General features: G+C 37.9%; 1 protein-coding gene across 3 annotated transcripts in view; it reads left to right on the top strand.

Moving 5' to 3' along the window:
• Positions 1-505: 505 nt before the first annotated feature.
• Positions 506-20,398, top strand: part of slc9a7 (solute carrier family 9 member 7) — a 43,058-nt gene continuing 23,165 nt past the window's right edge. The window contains exons 1-12 of one of the 3 annotated variants that reach the window (XM_077198460.1): positions 506-939; positions 7,199-7,401; positions 7,881-7,958; positions 11,014-11,090; positions 11,702-11,814; positions 12,015-12,120; positions 12,609-12,750; positions 13,498-13,603; positions 14,580-14,668; positions 15,282-15,395; positions 16,541-16,652; positions 17,096-17,249. In XM_077198460.1, coding sequence (XP_077054575.1) covers positions 657-939; positions 7,199-7,401; positions 7,881-7,958; positions 11,014-11,090; positions 11,702-11,814; positions 12,015-12,120; positions 12,609-12,750; positions 13,498-13,603; positions 14,580-14,668; positions 15,282-15,395; positions 16,541-16,652; positions 17,096-17,249 — 1,577 coding nt within the window. In that variant the 5' untranslated portion in view covers positions 506-656. Of the gene's footprint in view, positions 940-7,198; positions 7,402-7,880; positions 7,959-11,013; positions 11,091-11,701; positions 11,815-12,014; positions 12,121-12,608; positions 12,756-13,497; positions 13,604-14,579; positions 14,669-15,281; positions 15,396-16,540; positions 16,653-17,095; positions 17,250-20,398 lie in introns of all 3 variants that reach the window. The other 2 variants (XM_077198459.1, XM_077198458.1) reach the window with 2 other exon arrangements.

Here is a 20,398-nt window from a genome sequence, read left to right as displayed (position 1 = left end):
CTGTGATTTAGAGAAAAGTAGGCCTACTTTTGCTTCAAATGTTTGTATTGTAGCCTATCTGAAATGTAAACTAAATCTTTGTATCACCTCTTAAAATTTGCCTGTTCTCAATCACCAAGCCCAACCATGTTTAACGTTTTTGTAAAGATTTATATTATAAATTAAATATTTTTCTTTAATTAAAGTGCATCAATAACTAGCCTACAAACCAAAGCCCATATACTGTTACATTATTTGCTTACTGCTAGGCAGCTGAAAAACAAGAACAAATCAGTGTTTTAAACTGGATTTAGACAGGGCTTTAAACAATTTAAAGCATTTATAAAATGCATAAGCTAAAAAGCTTATTGGCACATGTAATTTGATCTCCTTGGTCCACAACAACATTTTCTGAAGATTAAGCACATCCTTTTCTGACCATCTGTTGAATAATAATAATAAAAAATACTTTAAGAGTTTCAGGCCCAATTTTGTATTATGTTCGTGGAAAGTACCTATTGCTTACAGAGTAATAGAGTAAGAGTGGAGTAGTAGCGGTGTGCGTGTGTCTTTAAGAGCTTGAGCTGCGGTCTGCTGCTGCTCTCATATACCTGACGCAGCTGAGGCAGTGTGTCTGTGTGTGTGTGTGAGGGAACCCACCACAAGCATCCTGCACCATGGAGGCGGTCACAGCACCAAGCCCATGGACATTATATGCACCAGGACACAGCTCACTGTTTCCAATTTTTATGTTCATTTTAAGCCAATGTTGTCGGATAAGAGCAGATGACGGCATGGAAGAACTTGCCACGGAGAAAGAGGCAGAGGAAAGTCACAGGCAGGACAGCGTGAATTTACTCACATTTATTTTGCTTTTGACACTCACCATCCTCACAATATGGCTCTTCAAACACAGAAGAGTGCGCTTCCTGCACGAAACGGGACTGGCTATGATATACGGTGAGAATGAGTCGTCTTTTTAATATTGCGAAAGGCGTTAGACATCGGCTGCGTCTCAAAACCGAGTGAGCCGCCGAGCTCGACAGCATTTTTGGACGTTAACGTTATAGTACCGCGTCATCAGAGGTAAATCATTTTAATTCGCGTTTTTTTGGCGATTTTTTTGTTGCCTGGATAGGCAGCTCATTAGGTTTTGAAACACAGCCATCATGTAAACCCTTAACTAAGCCTCACATGAATGAGCCTGTGTAGCCTGCTAGCTCAACGAGTGCTAATACTAAACCGTGTGGTTCGAATGTCATGTCATTTCAATGTGGTGTTGAAGTATTGTATGCTCCTGTTGTTTTCGTTGTTAATATCGGTGAATATAGCATAATAGCTGACACGTGTATTTGCCTTTATGCAACCCACAGTTTTGAAAAAGCATAATATTGTATGCGTTTAAGAAATTATACCCCGTTTTTCATGGTCTCCTTTTTTATTTAGCTTCTGTCATACATGTCCTGTTGAGTTCCTCATACTAGCTTTGAATAGTGTGACAGTTTTTGTATTTCAGGTTAGATCAGTTTACAGCAACATTCTGATTTTAAGAGTCGTCACTATTTGTAAGCTCTAATTTAAAGGAATATTTCATCCACAAAATGCATTAACTCACTCATGTTGCTTCAAATCTTTTTTCTGCTGTGGAACACAGAAGGAGATTTTTTGTGTGTGTGTTTTCTTTACAGAATGGTACTGGTTGCTTTTCCACGCACTTGCAATAAATGGCAACTGAAGCTTTTAAGCTTAAAAAAGGACAGTAAAGCAGCATAAAAGAGATGAATGAATCGTTCATTTACGTGGTCTTTTGAAGCCATATGGCAGGTTGGTATGAGGAACAGATTGAAATTTAAGTCATTATTAAGGGATAGTTCACCCAAAAAATTAAAATTACACCATGATTTACTCACCCTCAAGTCATCCTAAGTGTATATGACGTTTTTCTTTCAGAAGAATAGGGTTTGTTTTAAATGATTTATCTGTGCACATCATTATTTTTTAAAAATAGGCCTTTTTCACTTGACGTTAGGCAAATTTTTGACTCGAAACAGTGTATTCTTACTTCCGTCAGCAAGCATAGTGGAATACTAGCACCACTCGAATGGAGTACACCCAATATTTGTATATCTACTAAAAATACAGTTAGTAGAGGATGACTGCAGCCGCCTGCTTTCGTCTACATTAAAGGCCAGACGTGGCAGATCTCAAAAAAACTAATCCGATCAGTGTGATTTGCCACTTAACAAATGGAGCACTGAATTCGTACACTCTCTGCTTCCCATAGTGAGTGACTCTTTCACAATGTTTGCTGTTTTTATTGCAGATGAAGTTGGTTTGATGCTTTTGTCAAGCAAAAATAAAGTCCTTGCAATGTTTCACAATAATTAAGCTTAACTTTATTCTTGAACTGGATAATATTGGCTTTCCTTTCAGGAGAATTGCATTTATGAATGTGAAATTTGAGATGTAATATGAGAATACTTAATCCATGTCATTTTTCCCCATCATAAAAGAAACCCATCGCATCAACGGTGGTCTTTTTATTGCATGATGCATGGGAGAGAGGGACTAAATATCCTCCACAACTGGCTGCAAACTGGCATTCAGATCAAATTGTTTTTGTCTTTCCAGATGCCTTTACACTTGGATATATGTCACAATAGGGAAGAACATACTGACGCAACTTCTGTTTCATGCCAACTTTAAGGGACATTTTATCCTCTTTTTGAGCCAGTTGTATAAGCAAGATATTCTTGTTTTGCTTTGGCCATATCAGACATGTAGTTCTTTTTTGTTCCGTTTGGTTTCATATAATATTGTTTAGATAAATTTGACATGCTCAAATGCATCTAAAATGTCTGACATACTAAAAAACTGATATAGTATCATGTGTAGTATACTTTGCTTAGATTAGAATGTGACTTTAGGGAAGAACCACATTCAGCAAAATTACTTTCGCTATTAAATGGCAGCAGTTACAAAATTCCACAAAAACGGGGACTTCCAGTTCACTTTACAGTACACTTCCAGTGAAATCAGTGGAAAATCATAGGTGATTTTTTATGTTAAATACCGCAGTTTTTGGTGCTCTGTAAGATTAAACAGAGGTGCACAATTTTATCCAATGTAGTTAAAAAAAGATTATTCTTTTTAAATGTGCCGCAAAAAAAACACCTTTTCCAATCTTTATTTTTAAGACTAGAAGATACATTTTTGTTTCCCCAAAGAAAATGGAAAATTCTTAAAAGAACCCTTTTTTTTCTTCATGCAAAAAATATCTAAATAATCTAAATAACTTTTTCCACTATAAAGAATCTTTTGTGCAATAAAAAGGTTCCATGGATGTTAAAGGGTAAGTTCGGCGTTTTACAAGTAGGCCTAAAGCCCTGTTTTAAGATCGTTTCTGATGAAATTGAACGGTTAAGATTGGAATTTGGACAAATGCTGCTGTCCCGAGAATTTTAGGTTTTTGTGTTAGCACCCCCCCCCCCCACACCTATACAATGGTTTCATAGGTGCACTGGAACAATCATTCATATAAAACGCATTAAACTTTAGTTTACAAAGACGTGAAACTCACCGAGTGGTCTGTGGTGTTCACCTATGTTCACGCAAAAATCGCTGCAAAAGATGCTTTCCAACAGGTGGTTTACCATTCGTTGTAAAACTGTGGACCTTTTTTTCCAACGCCTCACAACTGGACATTCTTCCAAAAACTACGATAAAACCTGTTGGAAAGCTTCTTTTGCAGCGATTTTTGCGTGAGCATATCAGTGCAAACAGGCGTTTTCAGCAGGGCGTCCAGCGTTTTCAGCTGGCGAAAAACGCTTTGTTGGACACACGGCCTAATGGAGAAAGTAGTGCAGCTGCATTGTTTACTGGGGTTACCGGGGTAACGGCTGCATTTCTGAGAGTGCACTTCTCATCCGTGTTGGGCTTGTTTACATCAATTTGTACATGCCTCTTTGACGCCGCATAAAGCAGTGTGGTACCTTTTAATCGGTTGATGGAAAACTATTCTTAAAATGCATTCTTAAAAAACGGAGCAATTCGTAATAAATAATTAATCACAGTAATTTGAAGTGCCCATGATAACAATACCATGCCTGTTCATTATCCTGATATATCCTATTACACTGTCGTCGGCACTCGGCACATATCTAGCCTCAACAGATTAGAATGATTTCTGATAGATCATGTGATACTGAAGACTTGTGTAATGGCTGCTGAAAAATTTTCAGCTTTGCCACCTCAGGAATAAATTGCATTCCCCATAAAAAAAAGCCTTTTTGATCAAATAAATGCAGTCTTGGTGAGCATCAAAGACTTCTTGTTTTTTTGTTTTAAAGTAAGAATTATCTCTTTGAAAAATATAGACTGTTTTAAAAGTTAAAATTGTTGTTACTCTCCTGATTTTTAAACATGTACATCAAGACTGTTCTATTTATATTACAGAAGTATGATAGAAAATGCTTCTAAACCCCCTTGTTTTGGGACCTGATTATTAATAATTTCCAGTTCGCTGTATAACTTGATTTTTTTAAACTGCTTCGTCTCTTTCCACACCCTCAAATAGGATCTTTCATATTCCTATCCATCAAATGCTCCATCAGAGCTTTCTCTAGTGTGTAATCAGCTATGATAGTATGCACTTCCTCCTTATTAATCTGCTCCATTCTACTCCTTACGTCTTTAAAGATCAATCGCTGCAAATACAGATCAGTTTTGACTTTAGCTGTTGCATTGAGGCCATGTTTTCATGTGGAATTAGGCTGACATGCTCTGCCTCACACGATGGAGACACCTGCTAGCATGCTGGACAGATGGTAATGTTACAGCAGTTGTGTACAGTCTATATTTATCGCATTTGGACTGGGCTGTCTTGGGCTTTCTGCTCTATCATCCCTTCTGTCCCTGCAGAACAAGAGGTGTTTCCAGTAAAGTGTTGTATTTGTGTTTTGCTTTGGTGCACTGTGACGTATTCAATAGTGGGAAGACAAACACTAAGCTGCATTAGCTGGATTCTGATTGGATGGGAGACAACCGAGGTCACTCATTGTCTTTGCCGGGTTCTAAATGTAATGCTAAACCAAATACTAATGGCCTACACATGCTCCTTTTAGCCTTGCCGCACACAGAAGCGTGTGTGTGTGTGTCTTTTTTGTCCTTTAACTGTAAACTAGCTTCTGTATGTTGAGTTTAGTGTTGGAAGTTGTACCCTGGTTTGTCTACACACCAATGAACATTGTAGCTCTTGGGATTTGTGTGTTGTTGTTGTTGTTAAGTGTGTGTATACACACACACGCACTCTATTACTCCTCCCCTGTTTCGCCGCAGGCATTAGGCTTGCTGCTATACTGAAATAGGAGATGCTTTGCTTAAGAAAACATGATTAAAAACATTTAATACAACCATTTTTAGATTTCTTTTTAGAATCACCTGAGCTGTGAATGGCATGTGACTTATGATTCTCAAACCACAGGAATATTATGTCATGATACTGACAGCACTGCAAGAACCAAATACACGGCTTCTTTTTTGTGCCTATTAATGGAGGAATATGATTCTTAGAATATCAAGAATATTATATTTTAAATTAGATATAAATTGTATATTATTATATTTTAAATTGTTCAATAATTTTTTTAATTATATCATTTCAAAAATGATATATAAAACATTTTTAAAATACTTATGACAAAATTATAAGAATAAGGACAACTGATGTTTGATAAACAGCATGGCCTTCTTGGTACAGAAGTACCACAATTTAGCACCGGGCATGTGAACTATTATCCTCATGAGTACACAAAAGCAAATACAACATTAGGGCAACATGAAGTGGTGCAATTCCAATAGGTTAGTGTGAAAAATTATTTGGTTTCGTATAAAAGCTAAGAACATGGTAACTTTATTAACCGGTTAGCAGCATTCAATAATAACGTTCACTCAAAACTGTAACGCAGTTCGTTGTTATGGGAAGAAGGAGGCGGGACCCGGCGAATGTTCACAGACTTAATTACAATAAATGAAATGAAAACAAAAGTAAAGACAGTAGCCCCTTACGGACGACTGCTGTCACATATAACAAAACAGAAACATAAATCCAGGCCTGTCCTCTCTTGATCTCCTCTGTCGTCACTCCTCCTTTTATGCTTCTGCTCCTCCGTGAGAGATACGAGACCGCTGCCTCGCGCAGGTGTCTCTCATCAGTAATCACACCACCGGCCTCGCGCTGCTCTCTCACGGTCCTCGACCTCGATTAACCACCAATTAAAAGAGATTTTTACTCTTCCCTATATTGTTCAGCACAAAATGTGTTTGTTTTTGTTTCCTCAAACTATTTGTGGTGTAGTTCTGCTATCTACCAGCAGGTTAAACTACTAACTAAGATAACTGGTTCATGCTAACCTGTTAAACCTTGACCCCCGTCACAGGATCCTGCCTCTGGATTGCGAATGTTTACATGGTGATTTTATTTTCAAAAAAATTACGGGATTGGACACTCCAAAATCTTGGACAATGGACTTGGATTGGACAATGATTTCTAACCTTATTCTCTCAACAGACATTTACATCGATAGTCTGGCTTTATAATGTATTTGCTTTTGGAGTACTGTGGAGTGGGTAAACTGTTTTTAATGGCAGGTACCGTTGACTCGCGCTAGCTAGCACCGGCGAACTATGCAACTGGAAGGACTGGATGACAATGTTTGAAAACTGTCTCCACTGATAAATAACACCTAGGCTAACTTGGAAATGAGGTCCGATGTCCAAAACCTGAACCACCCCTTTAACACTTTACATTTTATTCAAATTCAACAGAAATCCGCAGTTTCCCACCAAATCAGTTTTATATAGACCTGGCTTTGATTTAAAGTAGTGTATTTTACCTGCTTATTCTGCAATATTGTGTATTTTTTGCCTCTGTTCTTGTTTCTTTAGCCCATGCTGTGTGTGCTGTTGGCTTCTTCAGGCACTTCAGTTCATTAGTATGGAAATACCCTCCAGCAGATTTGACACAGCAGGCTCTTATCTCTACTCCCTGTCATCACACAGAAACAAATCTGTTCAAACTGAGAAGAAGAGTGTAATTTCAGTGCCACTGCAAAAAAATGTGATGTTTCCAAACAAGGTTCCCTTTCAGAAAGCCTTTTTTCCCCCACAAAGTGTTTGAATCGAATATGTTTGAGTGATTAATCTTCTGTGTGTCGGACAGGTCTGTTGGTGGGTGTTATTTTGCGGTATGGCATTCCCTCCACCAGCTACCATAATAAAACTCCTCCGAGTTGCACCCTGAAGGAAGGTCCTGTCAGCACGGTGCTCCTCAACGTTAGCGGAAAGTTCTTTGAGTACACGCTCAAGGGGGAGATCAACCTTAGAGAAATCCACAGTGTGGAGCAGAATGACATGTTGCGCAAGGTACATCAGCAACAATATACACCCAAATGATGAAAGCACATCATAAAATGACTAAAACTTAAACTAAAATTGAAATGAGAACTGAAAATGTAACAATAAAAGCTGAATCAAAATACGAACAAATACTTCAGAGGCATGTGTTTTTTAAATTAAATGTATTTTCATTATAAATACCCCCTGCCACAGATCTGATACAACAGCAAACTCAGCTATAAATGCTATAAATAAAAAAAGTAAATTATTCATTTGAAAGCCTACCATTATGACAGAAACTAAAAAAGGACACTCCCCAACAATTTCTCATCTCAACTTCCTGTTTCGATAGAAAATACATCAACACAGGATTGGCAATTGCAATGTCAAGTGATTTATGAGATCTTTAACAAGATTAATAATACCATTTATTTTAAACATGTTTATTATATTTTAAATGTTTATTATACATTTGTTTGTAACAATTACATTTTATTTTATTGCAGGTGACCTTTGACCCAGAGGTGTTCTTCAACATTCTGCTTCCTCCCATCATATTCCATGCTGGATATAGCCTCAAAAAGGTATGAGTGATATTGTGAGCAGGGTGTTTACCTTTAATCGTTTTAGCTTTAGCTAGATTTTTCTTGATTAGTAGAGCGTTCATCTGTTAAGGTGCTGCTTTACCTCTTTACATTATGAAATTTTAAGATATGATCTAAGGCAACCTGATCTCTGTTCTCTTTCCGTTTTGCCTCAGTGGAAGGTTAACCGCACAAGAGAAGTGGGATACAGACTAGATGCGATAGAGTTACTAGGGTTGTCAAACTTCTCTTATATTACTCTGGCACCTTTTAAATTGTGTTATTCTTTACAGTTAATGTGTGATTGTGACCTTTGTATAATTTGTAAAGCCAGGTTACATTTTTGTTCCTCTTACAGTGTTTCTTTGGCCTTTTTATAGAAGCTTTTTGAGAGTAAACAGAAGTAGTGTACAGAAGCATTGCTTATTATTCTGCTTAATGTTTTTACACTTTCTGGGATAGTTCATCCAAGAAGACATATTTTCAAGTTTATTTTTACTTGGGTGTTTGACTCCCAAGTACACAGCAGTTTGACGTATTGAACACTGTACTTCTATTCTTCATTGTTTTAATTTGTATCAAATTAACTAGTGTCTGCTCTGACTTTCCATGTAATAAGGGCTCTTAGTCAAAAGACATCCATAAAGTATACTCTACTTGGGCTGATAATCACGATTATTTTGCTAAAAAATGGCATTTATGATTATTAATCACAATTGTTCTCATTTGAGAAATTACATTTCATGAGAATTATTGCACTTTCACATAAGCACAAATCAAGAGAATGTCAACTCATACGCAGGGTTTATTTTACCTCATCGAGTTTCCTGATCTATTGTATTTATCATGCACATAAAACACTCATTATAAAAACTTAAAACCATAAGCTTCTCACAAAAGCTAAAACAGTGAAATTCCTAATATTAAATCCAACCATTCCAAATGATGTTAACGTTTTGCTTTGTGTTGTAGCACAGAGGTTGCATATTAAGTGCATTTATTTAGCAACAACAATTGCAAACAAAATTCATTGAGATTCATGTTTGGATTTATTACAATTCGTCACTGAGAAGGTTTCCTTGCAGATTTAGTTGCAGCAAACACGTGAAGCAACACAAACTGGCTTTATGACACTTTCATTTGAGCAGAATATCAAAATGGAGATTAATAAACTTCAACATACATGTTTGCCTGTTTTTTCAGATCATATATCAGCAATGTTGTGACGATTCTGTTTAATGAATCTAGAGAAGCATACATTTTTACATGCACATTCATCTGATAAACACTGCAGTAAAATGATAATCATGTTTATGAATTCTGGATGCCAGATAGTATTGTGATATTTAGATTGTGCTGAGTGAGCAGGGAGGCCCTGAGGAAGTGAGAGGAACGGGCTTCTGCCAGCTGTGTGTGTTTGAGACCGAAGCACAAGGCTACATTGTTTCCTCTCTTTGTAAAACACTTGACTTTTTTTGACGAGCCTTACAGAATGGAGGAAACATAAGCAGCTCACAGATTGTATGAACTTTGCCAGTTATAGAAATTAAGATGTTTAGCACACCAAATTTTCACACTGACCATTTCTCTTGGTGTTAACAGGCCTTAAAGGGACACTTCATCCAAAACAAAAAAATTACTTCCCCCTCATGATGTTCCAATCCTGTGACTTCCTTTCTTCTGTGGAACATAAAAGAAGATATTCGGAAAAACATTCTTCAAAGTACTTCTTTGTGTTTTGCAAAAGAATGACAGTCATTAAGTGTATATGATGACAAAATGTTTTGGTGAACTATCCCTTTAAAGCCACCACAAAATCTGCTCCCACAGAAAACACCTCTCATTTCCAATGTCTACTGAATAGATGTCAACTAAAATATGCAACTGATGGGCTTGCATTAGATTTAAGACAATCCACTCACCATCTATACACCCAAAAGTGTTTTTTCTCTGATCCTCTTCTTTACCTTTCTTAGTTTCATTTAGCTCACAGTACTGATTTACTCTCTCGCTATGATGATGGTTTCTTTTCCTGACAAGAACTAATATAAATTCTTTCATTAATGATTTCATATTTGCTCTCCCAAGCGGTTTGTTTTAATTTAGTTTAGCTGACTGCAATTTAGTTGGGTGGTAACATGGGTTCATTGTAAACCAACTGGTTTATCTGTATTTGCATCTCAGTGATTGCTATCAGTAGCCATCTACTGACTGCACAGTCACAGAAAGAAGAAGCCCTTTTGACAGGGAAAGAGAGAGGTTTAACATCAAATTATCTTGTAGTTGCTGCGCTTTGTAGCAACAGAGTGTCTCATTATCTTGTGACTGATACTCAGACAGGAAAAGGAAAAAAATCTTCTCTGTAAATACAAATAGAAGAATAAGATCGGTCGGTCTGTCTGTCTGTCAAGACTAATTTTATTGATCATAAGTGATGTCGGTTACACTTTATTTTACAGTATGTGTACTTACCCCAAAAATACTGATAATATTAGATAACTACACGGATCAAAATTAGGTTTAGGGATTAGTTCATGGTTAATAACTAGTTATAACCCAGTTATTGTAATTGCTATAATAAGTACATATTACTTTTACATGGGGAACAGGACTTTATAATAAATTGCTAACGAAGTGACAGTAAACATTTATGCAAAAGATTTTAAATAAATGCTGTTCTTTTAGAACTTTCTATTAATAAAAAAAAAATCCACAATTTTAAGCAGGACAACTGTTTTCAATATTGATAAGACATTTTTCTTGAGCACCAAATCAGTGACACTGAAGACAGGAGGATTGGCTGCTGAAAATTCAGCTTTTCCACCAGTAATGAAATGCATTTAAACAATGGAAAACAGTTATATTAAACTGTAATAATAAGTAAACAATATTGCTGATTTTACTTTGTTTTGATCAAATAAATGCAGCCTCGGTGATATATAATATGGTATTTATTATATAAATTACATACAACATAGGTTGAACTGTTTTCTCAGGGCAAGGATATTTTCACACCATTTTTCTGGGTTTGACGTGCTCTTTTTTGTTCCTCCAGAGACACTTCTTCAGAAACCTAGGATCCATTATAACCTATGCTTTCCTAGGTACTGCCATTTCCTGTTTTGTCATTGGGTAAGTCAATAAGGTTCATAGTATTCCCACTGACCATGGAATTGTGTTTACAGACAGACAGCGGGAGTAGCCAAGACATGCCTCAGAATCTTTCATTTTACAGATGTAACAACTATATTAAGGAGTGTAGTCTACTTTTGATGACTTGTTACAATAGTTGGATGATTTATATGAAGTTAAAAAACATACAGAAGTTGATAATGGCCAGTTATAGCATGTAAATCTAACACTATAAAATAATCTCTCTTTTATAGATTCATATAAATTTCAACGTAAATTCTTAAGTTTGTGCGCTAACCAATAAACCAGGTTCAGGCATGTAATGGAATTTGTTGCAGCAGTAATCAGTCACTATCAGATGCATTTCTTCATTTGCTGCCAATTGAGCTCCATCTTTGTGCTTAATAGCTTGAGTAAACATTTTGTTCTGCCATTCTGAATGCATAAAGATTTTCTCAGTGTCAAAAAAAGATGTTAAAAATATAGTTTAATAAGTAATTAGATATCTGTGTATTTCATGCATATAGAACATTTCCATTCTGTTGAAATAATATGGTTAGTATTGCAAGATGCTATTCTAAACATTCTTTATTTGTTTATTTATTTGAAAGAAACCTCATGTATGGTGTGGTGAAACTGATGCATGTTTTCGGTCAACTGACTGACAAGTTCTACTACACCGACTGCCTCTTCTTCGGTGCCATTATATCTGCCACAGATCCAGGTAATGTCATCTCTCTCTTTGTCCATTTTAATTTCTCCGTCTCTTTGTTCTCTTTTCTAGTAATATTAACTTGCTGTTGTTAAATGTTGAAATTCGGCTTTTCTTAAATGAACTGCTAACCTTTTTTTTAGCAAACTGACCTGTTAGTGGAGCCATTTCAGAATTTTTATACTTAATGTTGCTGATTTTTGTGGTTTTAGTCACAGTGCTTGCGATCTTTAATGAGCTTCATGCTGACGGTGATCTCTATGCACTGCTGTTTGGAGAGAGTGTTATGAACGACGCAGTCTCCATAGTCCTTTCATCGTAAGTCCCCCTTCAAACAGTATCACTTTCTTGTTCCCTTTCTTTTGCTACAACAAAAAGGGGTAAAATCACGTGTTTTGTCTGCGGCAGTTGGCGGGACTTCCCAGGCTGCCAGCACAGAGGTTGTGCTGGGGACATTTTTCACTGTAGTGTTGAATAGTTAAAACTAATAATGCTGCAACTCTAGTGGTATTTCAGGACGGCGCTTTTGCTCCCTCTTTTGGACAGATTTTGAGCTAGAGATAAAGCACCTTATTTGTCCCTGTAGTCAGAATATCACAGCAATACTGTGTTGTATTTCGACTTTGCTGGAAAAAATGACATGCATATAAAATAAAAATATTTGTAAAATAAAATGACATTGGGTACACATGAGTCAGGTCAAATAATGATTTTATGTAATCTTAAAAATGTCCTTTTTCATTGGCTGCATTGGTCATAGATCAGCACAGTCAGTTAATTTGGATTGTTTTGTCTTTGGTATGAAGGTCAATTGTGGCGTATCAGCCTGCTGGAGCCAACACACACACATTTGATGCCTCAGCCTTCTTCAAATCGGTGGGCGTCTTCTTGGGCATCTTCAGTGGCTCTTTCGCCATGGGTGCAGTCACTGGAGTAGTCACTGCCCTCATATCCTTTTGCATGTTGTCATGAAATTGTATTTCTAAATATTATCTAGGCTTATGTGAATGAGTTACTTACATTCATGCCCTTTGACTGCATTGTGATTTGTGTATTCTTTTATTCATTTGCAAAGTTAGAAACACAGTTGCAGTATCCTCTAAACAGGATTACTAAATACAGTTTGAATACACATTGTTCAAAAGTTTGAGGGGTCAGTAAGTTCAAAAACCAGCTAGGATGCATTAAATTGATCAATGTTGCTGTGAAGACATTCAAAATGTTACTTCAAATAAAGGATATTTTTAATATTTTTATGTATAATAGAATTTTGAAAAAATCTTATCATGGTTTCCATAAAAATATTAAGCCGCAAAACCATTTTCAACATTGATGATAATAAATGTTTCTTGAGCACCAAATCAGCATATTAGAATGATATCTGATGGATCATGTGACACTGACTGAAGACTGGAGTAATGGCTGCTGAATATACAGGTTTGCAATCACAGGACTAATTTACATTTTAAATTGTGCATAATTTGTTATTTTAAAATGTAATAATACTTCACAATATTAGTTTTTGCGTTATGTTTTTGATCAAATAAATGCAGCCTTGATGAGCATAAGATACTTTTATTTCAAAAACACCAAACCCCTTCAACTTTTTAATGTGTGTTTTAAAACACTGATTATTTTTATACACTCTTTTTATACACTCACAGATATGTTGTTTAAATTCTTAACTTTACCCACGTGACTAAATTCACCAAGCTGCACTGTTTCCCTCTACTGGAGACGGCTCTGTTCTTCCTCATGTCTTGGAGTACTTTTCTCCTGGCTGAAGCATGTGGATTCACAGGTGGGTGTTAATGTGTGTGGGTAATGAAAGCATAGTGGTTAATCCGCTAGGTAACTCATCAAATATATTATATATGCAACCCCAAAATTAATGTTTACTGTTGTTAAACATCAACTGGAATTATAGTGTCGTAATCTGGTGTTTAAAAGATAATTCGTTAAAGTCGACCCCTGTGGTTAAAATCATGCTTTTAATGTTATATATCTGGTGTTTTAACATGCGTTAAGACAAACCATGTACAAATTCATGTCAACACCATTGCAGAGCAGTTTCTCCTTAAAACTGCAGTGAAGCAAAGACAGTCTCAGAATCACGGTCACAAACTACCTTGTAACCAATCACGTCAATGTGTGATCGTCAACGAGTGGATCTCTGAGCTGGTGTGAGTGAGTGGAGGCAGGGCTCATTTGCATGAGGCAAAGGGTGAGGCAAGGGTGTAGTTACATTCAAGCTATTTTAAGACATGAAGACTTTTTTTTCAAGGAAAGAACGTTTAAATATGTAATTTTGGTGATCAAAGATGAGTTTTAAGGGATACAATTATTGACTACAGTAGGACTTTAAATTTGAATGTGCTTTATTAGCATGAAAATATGTAACATTCATGGTCGGAACTGATAGCCTTGTGTGCAGCGCTCCGACATGTGGTGCAGTTGCTCTTCTAGTCCCGGCTTGTGGTCCTTTCCCGATCCCACCTCCTCCGTCTCCCATTTTGCTTTCTGTCCTCTCCAGATTTACTGTCAAAAACGGCAAAAATAAATCTTTAAAAAGCAAACAAAATACAAGTGAAATAAAATTGAAACTGTGTTGCTGTATCTGGGAGGCTAATATTGTTTAGCTTTAACATCCTTGTGTAAATGTGTGCAGTCATTTGCACTTGTCATTTGATTGTTTTATTGGTCACCTCCAGCCTGGATTGAAATCGCATCCCATCTTACCAAAAAGCCACATATGCTGATTTCCTTTACTTTTCCAGGTGTTGTCGCTGTGCTGTTTTGTGGAATCACACAGGCTCACTATACCTACAACAATCTCTCGGAGGAGTCGACCAAACGTACTAAACAGGTAAAATATTTTTGCTGTAGTCAAGGGAAAATACATGAACATTGGATTCTGGTTTTCTGCTGTCAGAGCAGCTGGTATAAAACCAGAGTGAAATGAACTGTGGCAAAGTTGAAAAAATAAGGTATGTAGGAAAGAAGGAAGGATATTTTTTTGGGAATGAGAGCTCTGAGTGTTCTACTTCAAAAGATGCTTTGATATACAAGGGGGTCGGGAAGTCGAGGGATAGTGCTGCTAAATGAATTCCCAGCACCCCCGTGGTGTCGTCAGAGCGGTGCAATGTGATAAAGCGAGGTGGGGTGCATGCAGTAATTACGACACTCCTATGGTACTGGATTTCTCTCCAGGGGGACAGACTCCCTTTTATCAAAGCTCCAGTCTGTGGGAAGAAGTTATAGACTAGAGTCACAAAAATTTTAAGATAGCGGCATCAGCTTTATAGCTAATATATGTTATAAAAGCCATTTTAGGGTATAGAGAGGAGGAGTATGCAATTCTAGTTCAGTTAGGACCTGATTTTAAAAACGTGCCATTTCGTTGAACAACTGTGCGATTGAAAGGTGCAGATGACTTCATGTGTGGTGTGTTTTTTTTTGTTTTTTTTTTGCCTTTGCAGTTGTTTGAGGTGCTGCACTTTCTGGCAGAGAACTTCATCTTCTCGTACATGGGCTTGGCACTCTTCACCTTCCAGAATCACGTCTTCAGCCCCATTTTCATTGTTGGAGCCTTTGTATCCTTTGGCTGTTTACACCTGGTCAAGTCATGTGTTTTTTTCTGATCAGCTAGCTATCTGATTTGTTGAAACTGTTGCATTTACACTTGCCAACATAAATGTCTCCACAAAACGAATATAAATTAATCTCTATTTGCTATATGTAAATTTGGAGTTCACATCAATGAAAGAAACCGATATGAGCTGCATTTTATTTATCGTCTCTTTTTTCAAGATCAAAGACTGCATTAGTAGCACTATCATAACTGAATGTTCTCACATGTTTACTTTTTACCATTTTGGGAGGAGTAAAAATAACAAATGTGGCTTCAACAACCAGATGCCATTCCAGTTTCGTTTGGACCTTGCTAACTTCTAGAATTCGTCTCAGTCAGATAGTTAACAATTTTGAGAGTTTGACAGCACGTTACAGATGATTTCCCTGTGAACCAAACCATTTTAAAGACACAAGAACATCTGGGAAAATTCAAGGCTGTTTTATCACCTTTTAGTTATGTGATTTATGACCACTAGGAGGCATTATGTACAAGTTTTAAAGAAATGGCTAGTGAGGACCTTTGCTCCATTTATTACTTTTTTAGGAATCTCTGTAATAATGTCACCATGGTTGGCAAGTTCCAAAAGGACAAAAAGCACCATAAAAGTTGTTTGTGTGACTCTATTGTTCATATGTATGCTATAAGTATTGTACACAATTACAGTACTTGTTTTTAAATTAGGGGGGGGGGGGAGATTTTTAACAGATTCTAATCTAATCTTGAATCTGGACAACATGCCAGTTTACATAATTGATCTTCAGCATTATCTTTGTTTTAAAACTTTTTACCAACAATTTAAAGTATCGATCTACAGATCTGTTAAAAAGTTTGATGTTTTAATATTTCTGAAAAAGTCTCTTATGTTCACCAGTGCTGGATTTATTTGACACAGAATTTTTTTGGGGTTCTTAGATGAATAGAAAGTTCAAAAGAAGAGTATTTATTTGAAATAGAAAACTTTTGTAACAATGTAAAATTGGTTTATTTAATGTATGCTTGCTGAATAAAAGTATTCATTTCCTACTTTTGGATGGTAGTATGTCTAAATTTCCTTTAAAATGTAATTTGTGTGAAAAAACATTTCCTTAACATTTGGACTACCAGATAGCCATCTTTATCGGCCGGGCTTTGAACATCTACCCCCTGTCTTTCCTGATTAACCTAGGCCGAAGACACAAAGTCCGTGGAAACTTTCAGCACATGATGATGTTTGCAGGTATGGTGACCACATCTGGCTTACTTCCTCTACTCTGATGCTTGCGTAACATTGAAGATAAGACAACTATTTGTATTTAATACAACCAAGTAGAATATAAATCAATGGAATCAGTGTTCTAGTGTCCTTTAGTGTCATACTCTTTGATGTGAACTCTCGGTAGGTTTCAGCACCCTGCTGAAGGTTATCGAGATTTAAATTAAGAGTGAAATGAGCCATCAGAATCAGAACATATCTAATAACGGCTCTTGATTTGGAGCAGCTCCCTCCAGATCAGCAACACCATCCAGCTAAAAGGGCATCAAAGTGCAGTACCCTTAAAACATCTGATCGAGTGTGATGGCTCTGTTTGCCTGTTTAAGTTCACTAACATTCTATTTGTAGCAGCACTGTCATTCTTGCTAAAATCTATTGTGACTTCTGTGTGTGTTTCTACTCTGCAGGGCTGCGAGGGGCAATGGCGTTCGCTCTGGCAATCCGCGACACTGCCACATACGCGCGACAGATGATGTTCACCACGACCCTGCTCATTGTGTTTTTCACAGTTTGGGTGTTTGGAGGAGGCACCACGCCAATGCTGTCCTGGCTACATATCAGGTCAGAGTTCACGAGACCTTAATCATTGGATTATTTGACCCTTTTTTATTTCGAGTGAGATGGATTCAGGAGCATTTTTCATGCATTGAAGTTTTATAATTTGTTCGTAGGAACATTTTAGGGATTTTTTTTATAGGATGGTAAAGCCCTAGAGCATCATTTAGACTTTGGGTGGGCTCTTTTGACCTAGACCGGTAAGCTACTACCACATAGAAATGTACTAACAATACCATAGAAACAGCATTGCAACACCCTAGAAATCACATTGAACAACCAGGTGTCCAGTTTTAAATGCAAAAGCAACACCGTTTTCAACTGAAAACTGAACTTTTTTTTGCGTTTTAGACCTTCATTACCACGACAACGTGTTTGTGGGCCTGATAACACAAGCTTTTGAAAACGGGTTCCAAAGTACAATGTTTTGAAAACGATACCTTTACCGTTTCCATGTAAACTACAAAAACATGAATTTGTGAAAAACGGTTACGTCATGCGCAGTCTTTTCAGAACTCTTAGAAATCATTGTACAGCTTTCATTAGAAAATCTAAAGCTGAATACTATTTAGCACAAACGTCATTTAGTTTGCATGACCTTTCGAAATTCTGGAAAACTATTAGAGCACTAGAGAATAAGAAAGTTAATAGCTTCCCTCACTAGTTGAGAATAAGAAATGCTGTTATAACAGAGCAGAGGGATATACTAAAGGCTTTTAATGAACATTTTGAAAAGGCAGGACATATCTTTGAGGATACATTGGGTGAAACCTCTCTTGTTCAAGATCGTGCCCAGGTAGCAATAGGTGAAATTCCCCATGGCGAACCCAATTCGCAGGAAGCTTACATTTACATTTAGTCATTTAGCAGATGCTTTTATCCAAAGCGACTTACATCTGAGGACTAAAGCAAGCGAGTCATCGTGAAGAGGGAAGAACGACGCAAGAAGTGCTCAAAATACAAAGTTCAGGCATTTCTCAGAGTAGCAAAAGCCAGACAAGGGAAGATTTAAAAGGGAAGGAAAGATTTGAAAGAGGAGAATTATTTTTATTTTTTTTTATGTTAAGTACTCACGGAAGAGATGAGTTTTCAGTTGTCTTTTGAATGCTGTCAGGGATTCTGCATTACGAACGAGGGTGGGGAGATCATTCCACCAGCATGGAACCGTGAATGAGAATGTTCTGGAGAGTGATTTAGTGCCTCGCTGTGATGGCACAACGAGCCGTCGCTCCTTGGCCGATCGTAGGCTTCTGGTAGGGACGTAGACTTGTAGTAGGGAGTGAAAGTAGGATGGAGCTGAGTCTGTGGTAGATCTGTAAGCAAGCATCAAAGCTTTGAATTTTATCGAGCAGCGAGTGGTAGCCAATGCAGTGAGATGAACAGAGGAGTGACGTGAGCCCTTTTGGGCTCGTTGAAGACAAGGCGTGCTGCAGCATTCTGGATCATTTGTAGAGGTTTAGTAACGCATGATGGAAGTCCAGCTAGAAGAGCATTGCAGTAATCAAGCCTAGAAATAACCAGGGCCTGGACGAGAAGTTGTGTTGCATGCTCAGTTAGGAAAGGTCTGATCTTCCTAATGTTATACATTGCAAACCTGCATGATCGAGCTGTCTTTGTAATGTGGTTGGTGAAGGTCAGCTGGTCATCAAATATTACTCAAAGATTTCTGACCGACCTTGATGGGGTGATTGAGGATGACTCTAGCTGGATAGTGAAATCGTGCTTTAGAGACGGATTGGCAGGGAGGACGAGAAGCTCAGTCTTTAGCAGGTTGAGCTGCAGGTGATGTTCCTTCATCAATGCCGAGATGTCCGCCAGACAGCTTGAGATACGTGCAGCTACTGTGGGATCATCTGGTTGAAATGAGAGGTAGAGCTGGGTGTCATCAGCATAGCAATGGTAAGAGAAACCATGTGCTTGTATGATGGGTCCCAATGATGTGGTGTAGATGGAGAAGAGGAGCGGTCCAAGAACGGAACCCTTAGGAACCCCTGTGTTCAGTTGATGTGCTTTGGATACCTCGCCTCTCCATGTAACCCTGGAGGACCTACCTGTGAGATAGGACTCAAACCAGTGGAGGGAAGTTCCTTTGATGCCGAGTGATGAGAGGGTGGACAGAAGGATCTGATGATTCACAGTGTCGAAGGCAGCAGACCGATCAAGCAGAATGAGAACTGAAGATTTGGAAGCAGCTTTTGCGATCCGCAGGGCTTCTGTGAACGACAGTAGTGCAGTCTCGGTTGAATGGCCTTTCTTGAAGCCAGATTGGTTGACATCTAGCTGGTTGGTCAGAATCAGGAAAGATGACACTTGGTTGAAAGCAACTCGTTCAAGGGTTTTCTCAATGAATGGTAGGAGAGAGACAGGTCTGTAATTCTCTAAAAGTAATGTGTCTAATGTTGTTTTTTTAAGCAGTGGAGTTACCCGAGCCTGCTTGAATGCTGTAGGGAGAATGCCAGTGTGGAGGGATGAGTTGATGATGTGTGTGAGTGCTGGTAGAAGTGTGGGAGAGATGGCTTGTAGAAGGTGTGAGGGGATGGGGTCTAGAGGGCAGGTGGTAGGAAGACTGGAGAGGAGAAGTTTAGATACTACTTCCTCGGTTAGTGGAGAGAAGGTAAAGAGAAGGTTTCTGGTAGTGGGAGAGGATGGTTTGGGTTCCTGTGTGTGTGGGGTTGAGAACTGACTGCTGATAGAGGTTGTTTTGATGAAGAAGTTAGCAAAGTCATAATCAGTTAAAGAGGACGTGGGTGATGGTGGAGGTGGACAGAGGAGAGAGTTAAATGTCTTAAAGTGTTCGTGTGTTAGAGGCGCTGTTGATCTTGCTGTGCAAATATAAAGATTTTGCAGCATGAACATCCGCAGAAAAGGAAGAGAGCAGAGATTGATACATACTCAGGTCAGACGTGTCTTTTGATTTGCGTCATTTCCTCTCCATTGCCCTGAGTTTGATCCGGTGTTCACGAAGAACCTCAGATAACCAGGGGTTAGAGGGAGTAGCGCGTGCTGGTTGGAGGAGAGAGGGCAGATATTGTCTAAAGAAGAAGTTAAAGTGTAGCATAAAGTATCTGTTGCGGTATTCACATCTACAAATGAGAATTGTGAGGGTGAGGGAAGTGAAGATGACACAGCAGAGGAAAGATGGGAAGGAGAAAGTG

The sequence above is a fragment of the Siphateles boraxobius genome, unplaced genomic scaffold (assembly GCF_051911475.1).
Source record: "Siphateles boraxobius isolate OS27281-9 unplaced genomic scaffold, OSU_SipBor_1 41, whole genome shotgun sequence".
In the NCBI taxonomy this organism is placed as follows: Eukaryota; Metazoa; Chordata; class Actinopteri; order Cypriniformes; family Leuciscidae; genus Siphateles; species Siphateles boraxobius.
The sequence above is the reverse complement of the archived record's forward strand: the minus strand, read 5'-3'. Positions and strand labels throughout refer to the sequence as shown.